The sequence below is a fragment of the Paroedura picta genome, chromosome 3 (genome assembly GCF_049243985.1).
Source record: "Paroedura picta isolate Pp20150507F chromosome 3, Ppicta_v3.0, whole genome shotgun sequence".
NCBI lineage: Eukaryota > Metazoa > Chordata > Lepidosauria > Squamata > Gekkonidae > Paroedura > Paroedura picta.
In genome coordinates this window covers 120,792,612-120,811,789 of record NC_135371.1, presented here as the reverse complement: position 1 = coordinate 120,811,789, position 19,178 = coordinate 120,792,612, and the positions used below count along the sequence as shown (strand labels likewise).

At 44.2% G+C, this 19,178-nt stretch overlaps 1 protein-coding gene across 1 annotated transcript; it reads right to left on the bottom strand.

Annotated features, from left to right (window-relative positions):
- Nucleotides 1-7,213: 7,213 nt before the first annotated feature.
- PIRT (phosphoinositide interacting regulator of transient receptor potential channels) lies at nt 7,214-11,946 on the bottom strand. The gene has a single exon (XM_077327477.1). The coding sequence runs from the start codon at nt 11,918-11,920 to the stop codon at nt 11,507-11,509; it is 414 nt and encodes a 137-aa protein (XP_077183592.1). The 5' UTR covers nt 11,921-11,946; the 3' UTR covers nt 7,214-11,506.
- Between the last annotated feature and the right edge of the window lie 7,232 nt (nt 11,947-19,178).

The window sequence follows — 19,178 nt, the reverse complement described above, 5'->3', positions numbered from 1 at the left end:
TCGCACCGGGATCTTTGTAGCAAATTGGTTGCTGAATGAAAAATCGCCATTTAAAATAGTGGAATTCGTCGTTATGCATACCTGCCTTTGTAGTGGAATCCAGTTGCATTTTGTAGCGTTTCCCACAGGCTTCCGGTCTCGGCAAAAATCGCTAGAAAGGAAGCGCTATTGCCGAGCTCGTCCCACCCCTGGCCATCAAGCAGCCAATGGGCAGCCGTTAGCATGCTCCCAAACAGCCCCTTTCCCTTTTAGAAATTTTTTTTAAAAAAAAAACCAGACCCATTGCAACGAATCTGTGTTGATTCGTTGCAACGTAGAGACCCATCCAGCTGCCTGGTGTGTTTGAGCTGTCATTTATTCGTTGCCATGCTCCCTCCGAGTGAAACCCCCCCCCCTCTCACGGGCCCGATTTTCAGCTGAATGAATGTGTAACAAATAAAGGGAAAATACATCAGCAAACGGGCTTCTCTTGTTTGTGCTTAGTGACTGAAGGGGAGGGACTGAAGTCGGGGAAGCCTCTAAACAGAGGCTCGCTGGTGCGTTTATCCCCGCTCGCTCGGAGAAAAAAAAAATGGCGATCGCTTCGCCGGAAGATCAGAGGAGAGAACCAGGGGGAGGGACTTTGTAGAAACCGCAACAATGTTAACGCACAGGTCTTTTTCGCTAGTGTTGCAGATTGGTTGCAGGAGTGTATCGCTTTCCAGAGGGTGAATCCACTTTTGGGGATTTCCCTGAAAGCGCTACAAGGAAGCGCTTTTTGCAGATCGTTTTCAGGTGTGTGGCAGATTGTCAACGACGTTGTGCATAACGGCAAATCAGTAGCATTTTCAATTGGCAACCATTGTGCGATTTTGAAGGCGTGCAAAAAGCCCCCATGATTCTAAGCCATCCACATAGCAGAAGACACCAGCACTAGATAGAGTTGCTGGCCATGGTGGCTAAGGTCTCAGTCCAAGTTATAGTTGTTCATTAGTATGTTTTTTTGATAAGTGATTGGGTGCTAGTGAGGAAAAATATCCAAGATTCTCATGTCCTTTGCAGATGAAGCAATATAACCAACAGCGTTGTATTGGATTGTGAGGAAGGGATGGCTTTCTTCTATGTCTGGGAAACAATGAGGGAATATTTTTCTTTTTTGAATGAAATATGACTGCAAATCAACTCAGGGATGGACACAAACTGGGAAAATGCAGTTCATTTCGGTTCATGGTTCATGGCATCCCCTGGTCATGAGCCCCAAACTGTAATGAACTTTTAAGAACTAAATGAACTGTTTGACTTGCCACGAACTTCAGTTAGTTAACCATAAATCACCAAAAAATCATCACAAACATTCTTATATGAGCCAGTTTGTGCCCATCCCGAAACCTGCACAGCTTAGCTTGCTCATTGGCCAGACTTCAGAGATCCCCATGTTTACATTTCAGTATGCTGAGAAATAGTTGCCCCCTTGCCCTTTCACTTGTGAACTTCTTTTCTTCATCCAGGAAAGAGAAATATCTTGGGTAGTGCTTATTTCTAAGACCAACTCTAACCGGGTGTTGCTGGAAAGCACAGGAGGAAGCCTGCTCATGTGACACCCCCTGACTAAATTCCAGACAGAGGACTTCTCAAACTGATAAGCTGGGAGAAATATCAGAGACTCGTTAAACCCTTGGCCCCTTAGAACTACAAAGCATAGAGACATTTTTTCTACCTTTGCTTCCAAACTGAGCACTTGTTTTGGATCATCCACACACTAACACCCTCTATTTGTCCTCTTTTTAAGACCACTCTTCTCCAAATCTGCTCTGTTGCAATCATTTAAGGAAAAACACAGTCCAAGTACATTATTGTCCTGTCTGGGTAGGAAGATGCACATTTCCAAAGGTTCTGTGTACATTGGCAGCATTTTCTTGCAACAGCTCCTCTCAGGCATTATTTACTCTGTTGCACCACTTCAGAGCTTTGTTGGGCAGTGCTCTAATTGCTATTTTTTTAAAAAAGCACTCTGGTGCTTGGGAAAATGGAGACCCTGAAAAGCTGATAGCAGGAAAGTGTGAAGACAATTCCCATGCGGAAAGCACCATTTCCAATATTGTTTATATCAGCGACAAGTGCAGTATGGAGAATCCACAGCATGTGGAAACTGTCTCAGGTTCACTTAGGACATGCTCCCAATGGCAGTGCTTAGAGATGGACACAACCCAACCCACAGGTCTCTGCTAAATCACGGAATTGTGTAGTTTTGGCCCATGGATCAGGCTCATATGGCCATGCCCTTGACAGCGCATGATCACATACGGGTCTTACCTCTCTGTGTGCATTCGCAGACCTTTTCGGAGGTGGAGTTTCCTCCCTCGGCGCATGCACAGTGAGCATGTGAAGTGCACAAAAATCTCTCTTCCAATATAGATGGGATTTGGGAGGGTTGTCTTTTGGCTTCTGTGGCTACTCCAATGATTACGTGTTTTGCTTGATTGCCATCCTTGTTAGCCAAGAGTAGTTTCAGTGGGAATGCCTTGGCGTATGTAGTCCCTGAGGTCATGTGAGAAAGCATTGTGTTCTTTTGCCCTTGGTGGGACTGCATGGTGGAGAGAGAGAGAGGCACATTGCTATTTGTGGGAGAATTTAGTGGGAGAGAGAGTGTGGTTCTAGAGAGAAGGAGCACCTTCAGCCTTACTTGTGGGTCTTCGGCTGTTCATTTCTGGCTGGCATTCAAAGCCCCCCCCCTTTGGAACCTGATTGGCTTTTAATCGGAGCCTTGCTGTGCCTGTGCCTGTGGCATTGGCTAGACTTTCCCACCGGCTGCAGGCAGATGCCTTTTATTTTCAGTCTTTGAAGCATTCTGTCTGGGAGCAGGGGAAAACAATTTTTTCCCAACTTGGTGTTTTTAAGGGTTTTCCTTTTAAACCTCTTCTGGCTTAACTTTCCTAATTTTTTCTCTCAAAGTGGGGTGAAGGATCTCCCACAAATCCAGATTTCTACTTTACTTTTAGGAAAACACTTTATTTCGGGTTTTCCCTTCACAGTGTATGTGTGCGTGTGTGTGTGTGTGTGAGTTCTTGGCAGGGGGTCTCTCTCTGGCTGTGGTTTCATTCATTGCATTGTATCTAGTCTGGGTACTGCACAGCCAAATCAGCTTATTGGCTTTCAACATTTAAGCAGATAGAATAATCTCAAACACAATCAGAGTTCCATTTCTGGACACATCTCATATTTAGGTTGGGTTTTTCCTGGGTGTTAATTTGATACCCTATTTTACTTTGACTTTCCAATAAATCCTGCCCCCCCCAACTCTCTGAATCTGAGGCAAAGTTTGGTCTGAATAGTTTCCTTAACTCATTATGTGTGTGGTGGATGGGTGGGTGGCCCTGAATGTGGCTCCAGCCCTCTCATCTGGTCTGGGTATTTTGGGTGGCTGTCACGGAATAGCCAAATCAGTTTACTGGCTGTCAGATTTCTTTTCCTTCCTTCTCTCACTCCACCATCACATGTGGGTCGACCTTAAAGTATCATTTTTACCAGTCAAGTTTTAATTTTCTGTGGCTTCCTCTTAGATCATGTTTTTTATTCCTTTTCACCCTCTTTCCCCTGCTCACGTCCCATTGACACGCTGGGAGGCCAGTCTGACATTACTGTTTCTGCCACATCAGGGTGTGTTCGGATTTGGATCCCCTCTGGTGAACCCTCCCCTCTCCAGATTGGGTCTTCCTTTTGGTTTTCCTGTGCCTTGGGACTTTCCCTTGTTTTACATCCAACAACAATTGAAGCATCCCCTACTTGATTTACTGCAAGGGTTGGTTGTGACTTGCAATAGCCACCCCACTGTTATCCCCCCCCCCAAAAAAAACCCTCTGATTTATAGAGAAGGAGTTTAGGCTTGCTTGCATCTGTGACCCATGCATAAAAGGAAGCATTGCTTTTTGCAAATCTGAACTGTCTGCCTGGAGGGATGAACTCTGTGGGGAGGTGTGGGCCTTGTGTGACTGCAAGCAAGATGTTGGGGGGCCTGGCATCAAGTGTGAGGGGGAAACTGAGGGCTTGTTGGAGGAAGAGCATTCCTCTTCCCTGTCCTCTGTTGAATGAGGTTGCTCCAGCATTAGGGAGGGACAATACTGGTCCTTGGTAGTCTCATGGGAGGTGGCTGGCATCAGTTAGCCTATGGCAGCTATTGAGGAGGATTCCACCAAGGTCATGGTCACAGCATACCTTGGAGAGCCCCCTGAGCCTTCATAGTAATCCCTTGGAGTACTAGTCACAGACGGCTGCCACAGGGCCTGATCTTTCCACTCTAGCTGTGAATGTTCTGTCCTGACCACCCATCAGCTTTCATAGGAAATGTGTGTTCTCCAACATGGGAGACATAATTAGCCCATGGCACTCATGACTGGACCCATCCATGGTGGAAGACTTGGCATTTCTTTCTATCAATCTCCCCTTGCTCGAGTACCTACCTGTTGACCTAGGCTATGCACACTGAAGGATGTGTCATGTTGAATGATGGTTTGTGACCTCTGTTAGTGGGATTACACTTCTGGAGATGCTGCATGGAGGGGCGGTGGAAGTAGTGGGGTGGTGTTAGAGTTGAGCCATGGCTGCCCCCTCCCACAGAAGGGAGAGGCTGAAAACATACCCAGCCATGCCTCAGCACTTTGGCATCTCTGCTTTTGCTTGGCTACCTGGCTGCCAGTCATGCACCAGAGTTTATTGTGATGACTCCTGGGGAGAGGGGGGCCTCTATGTCCTCCACATGATGGATCTGGAGAGTGTGCCAGCAAGAGCGGGGGATGACCAGGAGGGTCCACAAGCTTGGAGGGGCCAGGATGTGCTGTAGCTGTCACCGCACTCCCTGGGCCCTGGGTCTCGTGCTTGAAGGTAGTTGTGCTCAGCAGATGTTAGATAGGTGGGTAGATGGTAGTGTAGGTGAGCAGGTACATAGTTGGTTAGGTAGGCAGGTAGGCAGTTGGTTAAGTAGATAGGAACATAGCTGGTTATGTAGTCCGGTACAAAGCTGGTTAGGTAGGTAAGTAGGTAGATAATTGGTTAGGTAGGCATGTAGACAGTTGGTAAGGTAGGCAGGTAGAAAGTTGGTTAGGTTGGTAGGTAGATAGGTGGAAAGTCAGAGCACCTGACCCAGAACTCAGAGAGTCTGTTGGGAGCTGCACCTAATCCAGGCCCCTCCAAGCTTGTGAACCTTCATGGTCATATGTGCGGGCACCACTTGACCCGTGTGGGGGCTCCTGATGCCCATTTCAGTCATCATCTGTTAAGTCCATATTAAACCTTGCTCCTCCCTAAAACTATGACATGGGAAGGTAGGTGGGTCATGCCCACCTCCCAGGGCCAAAGGGGAGAAGGGTGGACACTGGTCAAGTCCCAAAAACCATGTCCACAATGAGGCGATATAGCCAGGGGCCTCCACAGTGAATTTCACATGTACAGCACCCCAGGAAACAGCTAGACAGTTAACCAACTCAAGTGAACGCAAACAGGAGGGGGGGGCGGTCCATGCAAGTTCGGGGTTCAGGGTTCGTTATTCTCCCTGATGTGCAACCACCCACAAATCTAACGAGCTTCCATTTTCCAGGTTTGTGCCCACCTCTAGCAAGGCTAGTGGCATTGCAGAACTGATTTGCGTTTCGCCTGCGAGGTTACTGAACATGTTATTGTGTGGCTTTCTGCTGAAACAGAATCTCCCTGCAAGGTTGCTAGCTCTGGGTTGGGGAAAACTTGGAGACTTTGGGGGTGGAGCCTGGAAAGGGCAGGGCTTATGGAGGGGAGGGACGGCCATGGGGCATAATGCCATACGTTCCACCTTCTAAGTCAGTGGTTCTCAACCTCTCCAATGCTGCGACCACAACTGCTGCGGCGGGGTCATCATTGGTGATGTGTGCATGCATGTGGGCAGCATGCACATGCACGTGGGCAACATGCGCATGCACGCAAGCAGCATGCATGTGCAGGCGAGAACACGCACATGCACACAACAGTCAGGCAGCATGGAGTTGGCCATTTTAATGGCTCTGCTGCCACCAGCCGTCTGCCACCACCCGTCACCGCTGCCCCAAGTCCCACCTGGAAGTTGTCATCCCTATCTTTCTGTCATCCCTCGTCATGTGTTGTTATAGCATCTCCTTTCTATGACAGTATTTCTCATAAGCATGTATGACTAGGCAGGAGTGATAGGGGTTGCTGTCCAATGTGACAGAATTGTCATACCAAGCCACAGTCCCCATACTTATTCATCCAGTCAGGTCATCAATATGTTCTGCCTTGAGGGCTTTGAGGTGTACTCTATAGTGTAGGCCAGTGTTAAGCAGGAAAATATGTAGAACTTGTTTTTCCAGCAGGCATTGAACTTACTGTGACATGAGCAAAGAAAGGAAAATACCCAAGGCCTTTTACTAGACTTGAGCAATGGTTGGGTGTGAGATTCCAGCACCGACAGAGCTTTTACCGAACTACTCCAGTTTCTTGTGCATCTTGTTAGAACTGGTGGCATGACAGCATCCAAGATGAAAAGAGGTTTCAGCTGGGAAGGGGTACTTTGGGTCAACATCAGGATTTCTAAAGGGCCAGAGAAGAGATCATCTTTGGGCTCCTTTACCCAGTGAAAGATTGAAGCGGCGGGATGCACAATCAGTGGAAGCTCTCCAGAATTCTTTGTTCGGATGACTCATGTAAGTAAGGCCTGCCTCATGCCAAATATAATATTGTTCTAGTGGTTTTCAAATGTATTTGGCACGTGCTTCTTGCAAATTACAAGCCTAGCTCAGACTAAGGGTTGAAATAAAGGATACATAGTGACTTTGATGGTTTTGATCAACTTCCCCAAACATCAATGGTTCTTCCATCCCTCCCTGGAGCTACCCACTGATTACTAAACTAGACCCTGAATTTCGGAACCCAGATCTCTTTCTGTAGCTATAGAACAAGTACAGTGGAATTTTCTCTTCTTTTCCTGTCTCTGCCACCTGTCCATGTATCACATGTTGGGTTTTCAAAATATAACTCCCAGTTAAGTTTCGAGAACCATCTACTCATCTATGATTGCATCCATCCAAATAATCTGGGTGTATGGGATTCTATTGAGTGTTCTTTTTGTGTATCTAAAATACTTGCTTTGTGTTTCCTGAATCTACCCAATAGCTCACTGGGATACTTTTGCAGATATAGATGCAAGAGCATTGAAGAAACCCTTTGTATTTTGACATCACAAGTACAAGCTTCATTAGATCAAAGGGTTTATTAGTCATATATTCTCAAAGCCACCACTGCTACAGATACGAACATTCCCACCCAACCATTTTCAGCTGAAGCACCAAATAAAATAGGTTCAGTGGGGAAACACATCAAGGATGTCATGTTTCCAGCTGGGAATGACAGACATATTTGTCGAAATTTCAGCATACCGACTGCTTGCCACTTGTAGTTTTCGAAATAGTTATCCCAATGAGTGCTTGCACCAAATCTCATTTTAGCAGTAAGGGCAGCATTGCTTGAAGGACACATATATCCATTCATGGGTGTTTCAAGACTAGCAGGTTTCTGTGATTCTCTGCCTACTGGGAGTATACAACTGGAAAGATCATTGAAAGGCACCAGCTGCAGTTTTGAGGCTCTTGGGCAGAACCAGGGCAGATGAACTTCTGCCTCAGGGGTGGCCAAACGGTGGCTCTCAAGATGTCCAGGGGTTCATGGTAATTGCAGTTCATGGACATCTGGAGAGTCACTGTTTGGCTACCTCTACTGTACAAGTCCAGAGGCACAGCTTCTAGGAAGTCATTGCTGGTAAGCTGGGGTTGTGGCACTGAATGCGGATGGGGTTATGATGGTGGGCAGGAATTCTACTCTGGCAACAATCACAACTCCTGATTTTGGAGAAACCTGCAGTCTGTTTCATTCAGATTTCCTATACTTGCTGCCATTCTGAGGCAAACATGTAGCTTTTAAGGTTGACCGGGGGACTCAGCTGTCCCTGATAGCCTGGTTCTCAAGAAACCTACCTCCCAGAGCTGTCTGTTAGGGTTGCACCTCCTTGGGTTTGTTTGGGGGGCTTGTTTAGTCTGGCCTTATGGCACTGTGCTGGAGAACCATCCTGCAAACCGAAGGCCAGTACAGCCTCCTTTAGCTTGATAAAAAGTCCGAGGGTACAGGCTGAAGCAGTGCAGTGATTCAAAAGCACTATTTCCCAAGGGAAGGGTGACAACGGAGTGTCAGGAAATGCTTTGCATGGTCAAATTTCAGCTGCTGCTGTCTTACTGAATGGAAATCTTGTGCCCTAGGGAAATGGTCCCCAACCTTTTTATCACCATGGACTGGTCAACGCTTGACAATTTTACTGAGGCCGCCTGAGCCCCTGCTCCGCTTGCTTTCCCGCTGGCACCCCTGACTTCCCGCCGCCCGCTGGGGAGCGCTGCCAGCAGCAGCTGCGCAGTGCCACGCCAAAAGTGAGCCAGCGGCGGGGTGGCAGGGCAGCCCCCAGGGCAGCAGTCGGGGAGGTGGACGAGGAGGAGCCGCGGCCCGGTACCGACTGATCTCTGGACCGGTCCTGGTCCCCGGACCGGGGGTTGGGGACAGCTGCCCTAGGGAATTCTGTGACACATGCCACTAACCTTCAAAACCTTCATACTTCAAAACTGCTCCTGACCCTTGAAGACTATTAAGTATGGCTTTGGAAGTAAAGTATAGTTCAACCTCCTCTGTTGCTGTTTTGCCTGCATTGGGCATCTATCAGGTGTGCAATTTAGGACAGTTTCATGACATCGGCACACATTTTATCAATCGAAACAAGATCTAATGTTCCAAGTGTTGTGATTTGCCAGGAATGGTCCTGAGCTTTTTGTACCTACTCCTCCCTAATAAGTTATAGTATGCGTTCCTATTCCATTGCAACAACCCCAGATAGTTTTTCTTGGAAACTGAGCACCTCTTAAGGAGCTATTACATCTCCCTAGCTTGGGTTACAATTCATACATCAGATAACATATGTGTGGTAATTGTGTTTGGTGCATATTTACATCTTGGCTATTTTCTGTAACACCATTAGTAACCAGCAGCCTACATCCCTCCTTCCATGCTGATATGTATACTTCGCATTACAAAATAATGTTCTCAAGAGTTGTGACCTCCTCCTTTCTGACTATACCACTCTGGCCCTGATCCACACTATTTTAGGGGTTATTCTTTTTCTCTTGCCCTGTTCATGTTGCTGTTAATGTTTCCTTCTGGATGTGTACTCACCGGCTCTGCAGAAACAGATCTGAAATACTCATGCCTACTTTTACAAAGTTTTGAAATACAATAAGGCTATCCTTGGTCTTTCTACAGGAAAGATACCCAGCAACTCAATTCCATGGGATCAAGATAATATGCTACATACTGGCAATTGAATCAAGGCTTGTTGGAGAATCATGCTAAGTCCAAAATGTACTCGGGGCACCTGCTGGCTGCTTGAAACCTAGGAAGATAAGTGGTCTTGGCAAAAGATTTGCACAGAGTGGAAACTAGCAACTCTAAGCCACCTTGAGCCATTTTCTATCACCTATCACTGTTGAAGGAAAAATTGTCCAAGTATTGGGAAAGAGTCACGTGGGGATTTTAGAATTCTTCTTCAATGGATGGTGCAAGACACAATACACATGAAATGATATGGTTACACCTTTTTAGAAGAAACTGCATTTAAAAAGCCTGCATTGAATATTTGACTGCAGAGAAAATGGAACTGAAATGATTCTTAAATGCATAGGTTCTCCCTTCCCTATTCAAGCACAGACTTAATTGGACTGGAAATGCTGGATGGCTGCTTGGAATCGGCTATCGTAAAGCCAGGAAATCACATGCTCTGTCTCTGTGTGGCTCCACTAATGCCGGCAGGAAAGGCTGAGTGATGCTATTTGGAAGGGGGGGGATTCACAAAGCAGTGCTGGAAGGAGGCACTTTGGTATCCTCTGGGAACCAGAGAGATGGTGTTTCTAAAAGATTCTGAAATTAATCTAAGGCCTCTGGAACAACTTATCTGCATAAATGTCCTAAAGCTTCATCATAAGGGTCAAATCACCAGCAAAGTCCGATAATCTTTGAAACAGTTTCTGAGATAACCCCAGGGACAATCCGTATGGGAGCTCTCTGCAGATCTTCTTCCATCTTTTGAATGAGTCCAAGTATTTTTCATTTCTTTCCTGCTTGCCATGTTCAATTCACGGCTAACTTGCCTTGTCTGGTCCTGGTGCAGTAAAATCTTCAGAGTGAGAAATTATATTGCATTGTCCTTTTAATCTCATAGCAGCAGAGAACATTGTGTGACCGATTCTACTTCACTCTGACCAGCAGCATGTCTCCAGTGAAGCCATTTTCTGTGAGGCACAGTAAACATTTGGGTGGAAAACACAGTTCTGAACACCATCACCACAAAAGAATCCCTGGTTTTCAGCAATGCCCATTGATTATTTTAAAACTTGTCCTTGTGTAATGAATTGTGCTCAACAAGCTTCTGATTCTTTCCAATCTCCTTGAATTTGAATTGGTCCACAGCTGCTTTGCACAATTGCTAGAGAACTACTTTGATAACCATTAGACTAATATTGAAATGGCATTCAGCCACTCAAGATCCAACAGAGCGAGACTAGGATAAATACCATCTGCAGCCCAAAACAGTAACTGTATCAGTCTGACACAATAGAACGCAAGACACCCTTATGTGCAGACCCAATTCCCTTATACAAAACAAACTTGTCCTATAGTACATCTACATGTCCGTCACTTCAAGGTCTTTTGTCCATAATTGCCCCTCATTTAGATAGCACTTGTCCCTGATTCGAGCATTTAGTACTTGAGAGTTGTGCTTGCATCTTGAGAAATTTCTCTGCCTCAGTCAGAGACTCTTGCACAATTAATATTTACTCTCACACCATTATCTGTCTAGGGCATTCTCCCTCTCCATACACATTTTAGGTCATGTTTTTTTCAGTTGCTCATAAAAGCAGAAGTGGCTTCTACAAACAATCCATGGTGGTTGTCATTTTGGGCCCAAGAGAGATTCGTCATGGGAAAAAAAAATTGAAATTGCTTTTTCAGAGAAGTTTGCAGCCATTACCAGTCCCACAGAGAATCATAAAGTAGCTCACCAGTGAGAGCAACAGGCTCAAGTATATGTTTTCTGGTAAATGCTCATGAGCTATAAGTGTTGTAATGATTAAAGTAATATTCAATATATGTTCACGGATGGGCTTAATCAAAGAAACTGTTCTGGGATCTGATCTCCCGATTTCAGCTCCTGCTCGTCCAACAGGGAAGGTCCTTCTGGAAAATGTGAAATGTATTCGTAAACGTTACCCAGTAGTCCCTTTGCCTGGGAATGGATGAACCCCACATGAGAACACACATATACAGGCACAGGGTGAGGGCGTTGTAGAAGTGGATTTCTTTTTAGGACAGTGTCGATTAGTTGCTGATCTATAGAAGAAGGCTGGGTCCTGCCCTGTTAACATGATCATCTTCACTTGGGGCTGACTTGGAGTGGCCTTCAGCGATTGAAGAAGAATGATTTAATACTCTGGAGGAAGTGGTACTTCTGTCTCTGCCTCAGTTTTTTGCGGATAATGGGGATCCAGACGAGGCCGCAGACAACTAGCATGAGACCAAGCGACAGGAAAGCTGGTCCAGACAGTTTAAAAGCATTCTTGGTCGTGTCCGTGATATTTGCCGTGGTGAGGCAGGTCAGGCTGGTGATCGCTACACCAAAGAGGAAGACCGCTCCTCCCACTGACAGTACAATAATAGGTTTGTGGTAAACATCCCACTTGTTCCGGGGGGTGGCATTCCAGACGGACTCACTGCGCGAGCTGATGCACAGGGTGCTCGCCGTTTGGCTGGGCAGCAAGTCCTTGCGCTCTGGAGACTTCTCTCTTTCCTCCATGCCTTTGGGCTGGATTTCCATGGCAACCAGCTTTAGAGACTCCAGGAATTAACACCTGCAGGAGAGGGAAAAGGGGACCAAGGCAAATAATATTCAGATTGCCATAGATGTGATACCTACTCCATCTTCCCCTCAAATAGGACCAGATCATGCTAGTAAGCCACCCCCCACCCCAAACCCCAATACAATGTTGGCTGCCGAAGAAGAAGAGCTGGGAGTTTTGTACCCCATTTTCCCCTGCTGTAAGGAGTTTCAAAACAGCTTACAATTGCCTACCCCTCCCCTCCTCACAACAGACACCCGGTTAGGTAGTTGGGACTGAGTGAGCTCTGAGAGAACTTTGACTGGCCCAAAGTCAACCAGCTAGCTGCGTGTGAAGCATGTGGGGAATCAAGCCTGGTTGTCCAGATTAGAGGCTGCCACTCTTAACCATATACATGCTTCTCCATTTTGGGAGACAAGATGGTGGCGGCGAGGTTCTGACGCTGAGAGCTGGGAGTCTTAAACCTCCTCTTTTAATCTCTCAACAGCTAATTAAGTTGTTTTAAGTTCTTTTATTTATTAATAACAACTGGAATTCCTTCTAAAGTGGACTGTCTACAACTGAATTCCCTTATCTGCTAAATGTGCAACTCGGGTAAGCACACTGAGAAGGATTACTGGTACTAATTTCTGATCTTTTAAACTTTATTGGAAAATATTGAAAGTTTATCCTGGTCTCGTGGATTGTTTACTGTATACCGCTGAGTCATGTTAATTACCTGATTAATTAATAAGCCTGCAAGAGATGGGGCAAAAAAGGAGGATCCAGGATTTAGAGGGAACAGAAGGAATGGAAGATTTGACTATTCCTGCTTGCAAGCAAAAAAAGATAGAAGATTACTTTGCTCCAGATAATATACTAAAATACAACATCCCCACCTCTAATCAGTTTACCCCCCTGGCTTCATTGGGCTGCACTCCTCTAGAGGAGGATGTTTTAAAGAACTCCTGTGAGGAACCAGTATCTCTAACACTTGAGGAGATAGAAATGGAGAAGATTAGAGGCATCGAGGGACCTGAAGAGACCAAAAGTGATATCAAAAAGTTATGTCAGCTGACAGCCAGAACTGTACAATCTCTTTACAACAGCTTGAAGTTAATAACAAATAAGCTCGATCATCTCATACAGGAAGTAACTATACCTTTAACTAGAAACGTAGCCAAAAAGGACAAGGAGGAGCTATATGGACATAAACAAATATTTACATCAAACCAAGAATCAGGACAATTCTATCGTTTAGTACTCCAGCCTCATACAGTTGGCCTGACTATAGGTCGGTATAATGGACATCTACCTTTCTGGGGAACTAAAAACTTGGCTAAATGGCATCTTAAAGCCCGTTTTGGAAACCAAATTGGATTTATCGACCTGAATTCTATAGAACTACTCAATCAGCCCAATCAAACACACAGAGTTCTACTCTCGTTTGCTAGTTCTAAAATTCCATCATTACTCCTAAGGCAGAAGTCCTTCCTTAATTCTAGAGGAATTTTTCCAGTACGTGCCTTTACAAATACGATACAAACTTCTTTGGTCTCAAAATTTCAACAATCAAAAGCTCTGCCAGATGATAACTCCACAGACAAGAATACTTTCATTAATACCTCTCATCCTGATTTGATAGAGCTGTGTGAATCCCCAGTAAACACTCACATTTCCAAGTGTCCTACTCTTGCAAACTCAGTTGAAAAAGACTTGTTAACCTCTTTCTCAGCTTTACCACTACAGGATCAAAAGAACATTACGGACAGGCTGGGTCTGTTAAGATTTAGACTATTGGGATCCACAAAAGCATCAGCAACACAGAGTCATATTCAAACTCTATCCCTATTTGACAATTCCATGTTTGTTTCTATCCAGGACCTTGAGCCCACCAATTTCTCTTCTTCAGACAGCATCAAAACTCAAGAGTTCGGAAGAACAACTGATCAGAAAGAGTCTGACAAACAGGTAGACAGTATGACAACAGCAACAAAGGACAGTTCAGTAGGGAAAAGCGTTATAGTAAAAGTACAAAACCATGAATCCTCAAACTCTACTAAAAATGGCTGTATATATATGGACTATGAGGGCTCCTTGGAAAAGATTGAAAAAACAGATTGACAATTAAATGTCTTATCTTGGAATTTAGGTGGGTGGCGTAACAAACTTCATGACCCAGAATTTCTATTATTTCTGGGTAAATTTGAGATTCTATGTTTACAGGAGACTTGGGTGCAAGAGTCTGGTCTCAGTAACCTTCAAGGTTTTCGATTATACACAGTCCCAGCTATCAAAGTAAATTCCAAAGGTCGTGGTCGTGGTGGCTTGGCGATTTGTATTAATGTTGACTTGCAAATCAATATCCAAGTTTTAGACACTAAATCCTCTCATTATTTCCAGGCCTTACTTTTGCAGGGGAGGAAAATAAGACCCATCCTACTTTTTAACATCTATATTCCACCTAAATTACTGGCTTCCCTAAATGGTGAAAACGGTTGGAATCTATTAATAGACACCTTGGAACGTTTAACTTCTCAGTTTTCCAATGCCAATTTAGTACTTTGTGGAGATTTTAATGCCAGAATTGGCCCTGGCCTATCTAACTCCTTGTTAAGGCATAAAATCCAGATTGCAACTGCTGCTTGTATCTTAGACCGAGCTTCAAAGGACTTAGTTATTAATAGACCAGGGTTAAAACTGCTTGAATTGACTTCTGATTTTAACTTATGTATTCTACATGGAACAAAATATGATGTGTCAGGTGGTTCTTTTACGTTTTAACTTCTCGTGGCGCTAGTACTATAGACTATATAGCTGTCCCCCCCTCACTCTTGAGTCATGTTGGGTTATTTGATATTATCAATAGAGTTGAAAGTGACCACTGCCCATTGAGACTTCTTTTAAATTTCCAGCCCGGCATTTATTTGAATTCTACCTCTAATATAGCAGAAGGCTGTTTCCCTGGACCTAGAAGAATCAAGTGGTCAGAACAGCTTCATGCAACATTATCTCATGCTCTGATTGAGGGGGATATATGGGCGAGGTGTTGTGTTTTAATTCAATCGGATAGCTACTCTTCTAAGTACTTCATGGACATAGTTTATTTTCTTAAGCCTTTTTTTTCCAATCACAAACCTTTAAATAACTTAACATATCTTAATAAAGGTTGGTTTGATGCTGAATGTAAGATGGCCAGGAAGGAACTTGTATCCTACACAAGAAAGTTTCGCCACTCAAATACTAATATCTCAGTTTCTGCTCTTAATTCACTCAGATGTAAATACAAAAATCTTCTTAAGCAAAAGGAACTGGATCATTCAAAACAATTATGGCAAGAATTAAGTAAGACTGTTACAGAGAAGAATGAGACACGCTTTTGGCAACTCATTTCTTCTGGTTTTGGTAGGCCTCATTTACAATTAGATGCCCAAATTTCTGGTAAGGATTGGTATGTATATTTTAGAAACATCTTTAGTAGTTCTCATTCCAATTCCTTGAATGATGGCTCTCAAGCACAAATCCCCCAAATTTTACCAGCTTGGCCCCAAGTAACTGAATCGGAAATCCAAAAACTCATTCTATCATTAAGAGGAGGAAAATCTCCAGGGGAGGACATGGTTCCCTCAGACTTGTATAAATCCTTTCCGGACTGGTGGGCTCCAGTATTAGCCAAGATATTTACTCAAATAAGCTTGCTGAATATAACTGCTAAACTCTATAGTAAAGATCTGTTACATAAATTAGAGGATTGGGAATCATCTAACTGTGTTATTCACCCCAATCAGGCAGGGTTTAGAAAAGGACAAAGCACTATTGAACACTGTCAGAGTCTTTTTCAACTTGCCACTTTAAGCATTAATGGCCCCAACAAAGCCCTTTTTGTAGCTTTTGTGGACTTGGCCACAGCATTTGATACAATCAATAGAGCCCGCCTTTGGGGAAAGCTAGCCAAAACAAACATTGATAAACGCCTGCTATTCCTCCTACAAGCACTACACATGGACATACATGCAAAAGTCAGAGTTGGTATTTCTGGCTCAGTGACTGACCCAATTCCAATTCAGAGAGGAGTTAAACAGGGTTGTGTCCTGGCCCCCATGCTGTTTAATCTTTATTTGAATGATATTGTTTTGAGGTTAACTGGACCAGAGTTTACTCCTACCTCCTTTGGGCAGCAAAAAGTATCAATCTTATTATATGCAGATGATATGGTTTTAATTTCATGCACCTACATTGGATTAAAGAGGTTGTTGGTCAAACTAGGAGATTACTGTAATGAGGAGGCTCTTAATATAAATTACAAGAAGACCAAAGTCATGGTCTTTAGGAGAAGGCCAAAGAGATTTAAATGGAACATCCATAATATTCCCATTGAACAAAGCAGCTCATTCAAATACCTGGGAGTGACCTTCACTGAGACACTGAGTTGGAACAACCATTTAGCCTTGATTAAGGCCTCCACTCTTAAAATAATTGGGGCCATACTAAGATTCTATGCATCTAAGGGAGGATTTCTTATTGATCCAGCAATAAAACTATTTGTAGCCAAGGCCTTACCCCATCTCCTTTATGGTATCGAAGTCTGGGGATGGAGGGATCATCTGATTTCTAGTTTGGAAGTGATTCAGAATCACTTCCTTAGACGTATTTTGGCCTTACCTAAAGGAACTCCTGCCACACATATGCGTGCAGAGTTAGGGCTTCCATAGATCAGGGCTCGAGTCCACTTAGCTTTGTTAAAGTTTTGGGCATAACATAGGAAAAACACTACCAATTCAATATTCAAGCAATGTTTTGAACTAACCTTGAATACTGAACCTTTCCGACTTGCCAGTTATGATAAAATACAATCACGATATTCCATCCCAGATGATTTATTAAGAGCACAAGTTGATGGGTCTAATCTGAGAGACTGGATCTTTAATACTGATGCCATACTGGATAGACAAATAATAATAAAATCTAACTTTTCTCCTTTGTTTAAACTATTCAAAACAGTCCATCTCAGATCAGACTATTTAGTAACCATCTCTGTACAAAAACTTCGAATGGCGTTTGCTCATTTACGCTTTCAAGTTATGCCATCAGCCCTACTCTCAGTCGTTTTTCTGGTGTACCTTTTGCCCTTCGCCTATGTATTTGTGGAGAATCTGCTGTTGAAGACCTTTATCGTTATGTTTTGGATTGCCCACTATATTTGGAGCCAAGAACCAAATATATTGAGAGATGTTTGAGTGGCCAGAACTTCCCTATGAATTTGAACAAAATAGTCTTTGTATTATCAGATACCAACCCCCTAATTAGTTATAATGTTTCCCTATTTGCATTAGCCACAAGGAAAATTCGAGCCAAACTTATGCCACCAGAGAGCTAGAAACCTGAATTCTTATTGTCTTTTATTATCTATGGACTATCACATGTATTGTTCTAATTCTTTTACTGTTTTTATATCAACTGATATGATATTGATTGCATTGCATTGTAATGGCCTATGGTTGGAAACAATAAAGTCTTATGTATGTATGTATCTTAACACTACATCACGCTGGCAGTCAGAAGAAAATGTTTCCTGTGCAGTTTGACTGGGATGGATCTGAAACAGCAGTGACAGGGGAAGGGACATGCCCCTGCCATTACCTCCTCCATCAGCAACCCCTGCCATTTGGGCATCTTGAATCACCACTGGGTCATTAGGGCGGTGAACTGGCTCTGCTTCCATGTCCTCTGACCATGACTCATCTCTACCCTGTTGCTCTGCTTGGCTCATGCGCTTGAATGGTCATTGTTTCTGTTGTGTACCAGGTCTAAACAAGCAAGATAAGGCCACTCACCTTGTTATTATAGGAGACTAGGGGCCAAGCCCATTGCATTCAGAAATACAACAGGTGCTAGATTGGGGGGTGGGGTGGAAGAACTATGTGGATGCTCTCTCCTTCCCCCCAGCACCTGGAAAGGCTGCAGGCAGCTGCTAGGGAATTCACAGTCAGGGGCAGCATGCATGCAGCAGGGATCTGCAGCCTCCAAGCCTCAGAGGGAAGTGGAAGGAGGAGAGGGTGGTCAGGGGTGGGGGGACAGAAGGTGATTGGTTGGCTGCTGGACAGACAGACAAGCTGGTTGGAGGAGAAGGCACTCAGTAGGTGTTAAGTGGCACTTAAGCCATGAGACCAGCTCCTCCTCCTGGAACAGATATTAGACAGAAACCAATTTTCCAGAGTGGATGTCTGAAAAACTGGAGCAAATAAACGTCTGTAGATAATAAGTTCAAGGGTTATTTGGCAAATTAAAAACTAACAATTTGCCAGATCCACTATACATCCATGGGTTCTTGGGAAATAGACCATATCACAGTATTTTTAACAAATGGATTGGGGAGCGGGGACAAGGAAACTATGCAGTGGTTAACTAAGCACCTGCCCTGAAAAATCGGTAGAAAGGAATATTCTAGACAGAAGCATTAAATACACAGAGAAATGAAATTTGCTGAAGAAGTGTCATTGTGGCTTCAATAAAGGAATGTTCACCACCTGCTTACAATTCTTCCAATGAGACCCCATCCTGGACTTTTGCTCAAGGTCCTAGAATAAGGCCACCCTGCGCCAACTCAGCTGATGAGGGGATCAGATCTACCACTCCCCTCCACAGTGAAGCTGCAAAAGGAGAGGAGAAGGAACTGGTTTCTCTTCCCTCCCCTCAGGGACAGCCGCAAAGCGTTTGAACAGTCCATTGCAAAATAATAATAATGATGATGATGATAATGAAGAAGAAGACAGGAAAAAGAGCTTACTTCGCTCCTTTTCTTTGCAGCCCATGCTGACCACTTGGCAGGTGTTCAAGCATCCCTTCTCCAGACCAGGTGAATGGACAACAGAATAGCGGATCAAATTCTGTGTAAGTACAAACTGATGTGTATCATGGGGGTGGGGAGAAAAGGGGTTGTGGGGTTTTGGATTGCTTTCCTGTGTTAATAGAATATCCATATCTCACTTCAAGCTACACTGCATTGCTTGGGTTCCTACCAACAGGACAATTTGTGCTTTCTTTCCAATAGAGCTTTCGTGTTAGTTTGTGCACGTGATTTAGCCACAGCCGAGCTAAGAGAACTTCTTGTAAAAGCTGTTTATATATCAGTTCCTTCCAACAGCACTGCATCCCATCTGGGGGCTCTTTAGATAAGATGCTAAAAGACCCATAGGGTTAATAAATTTTTACCAATCAGGGGACAAGACTGGGGATCATCAATTATGTTAAGTTTAA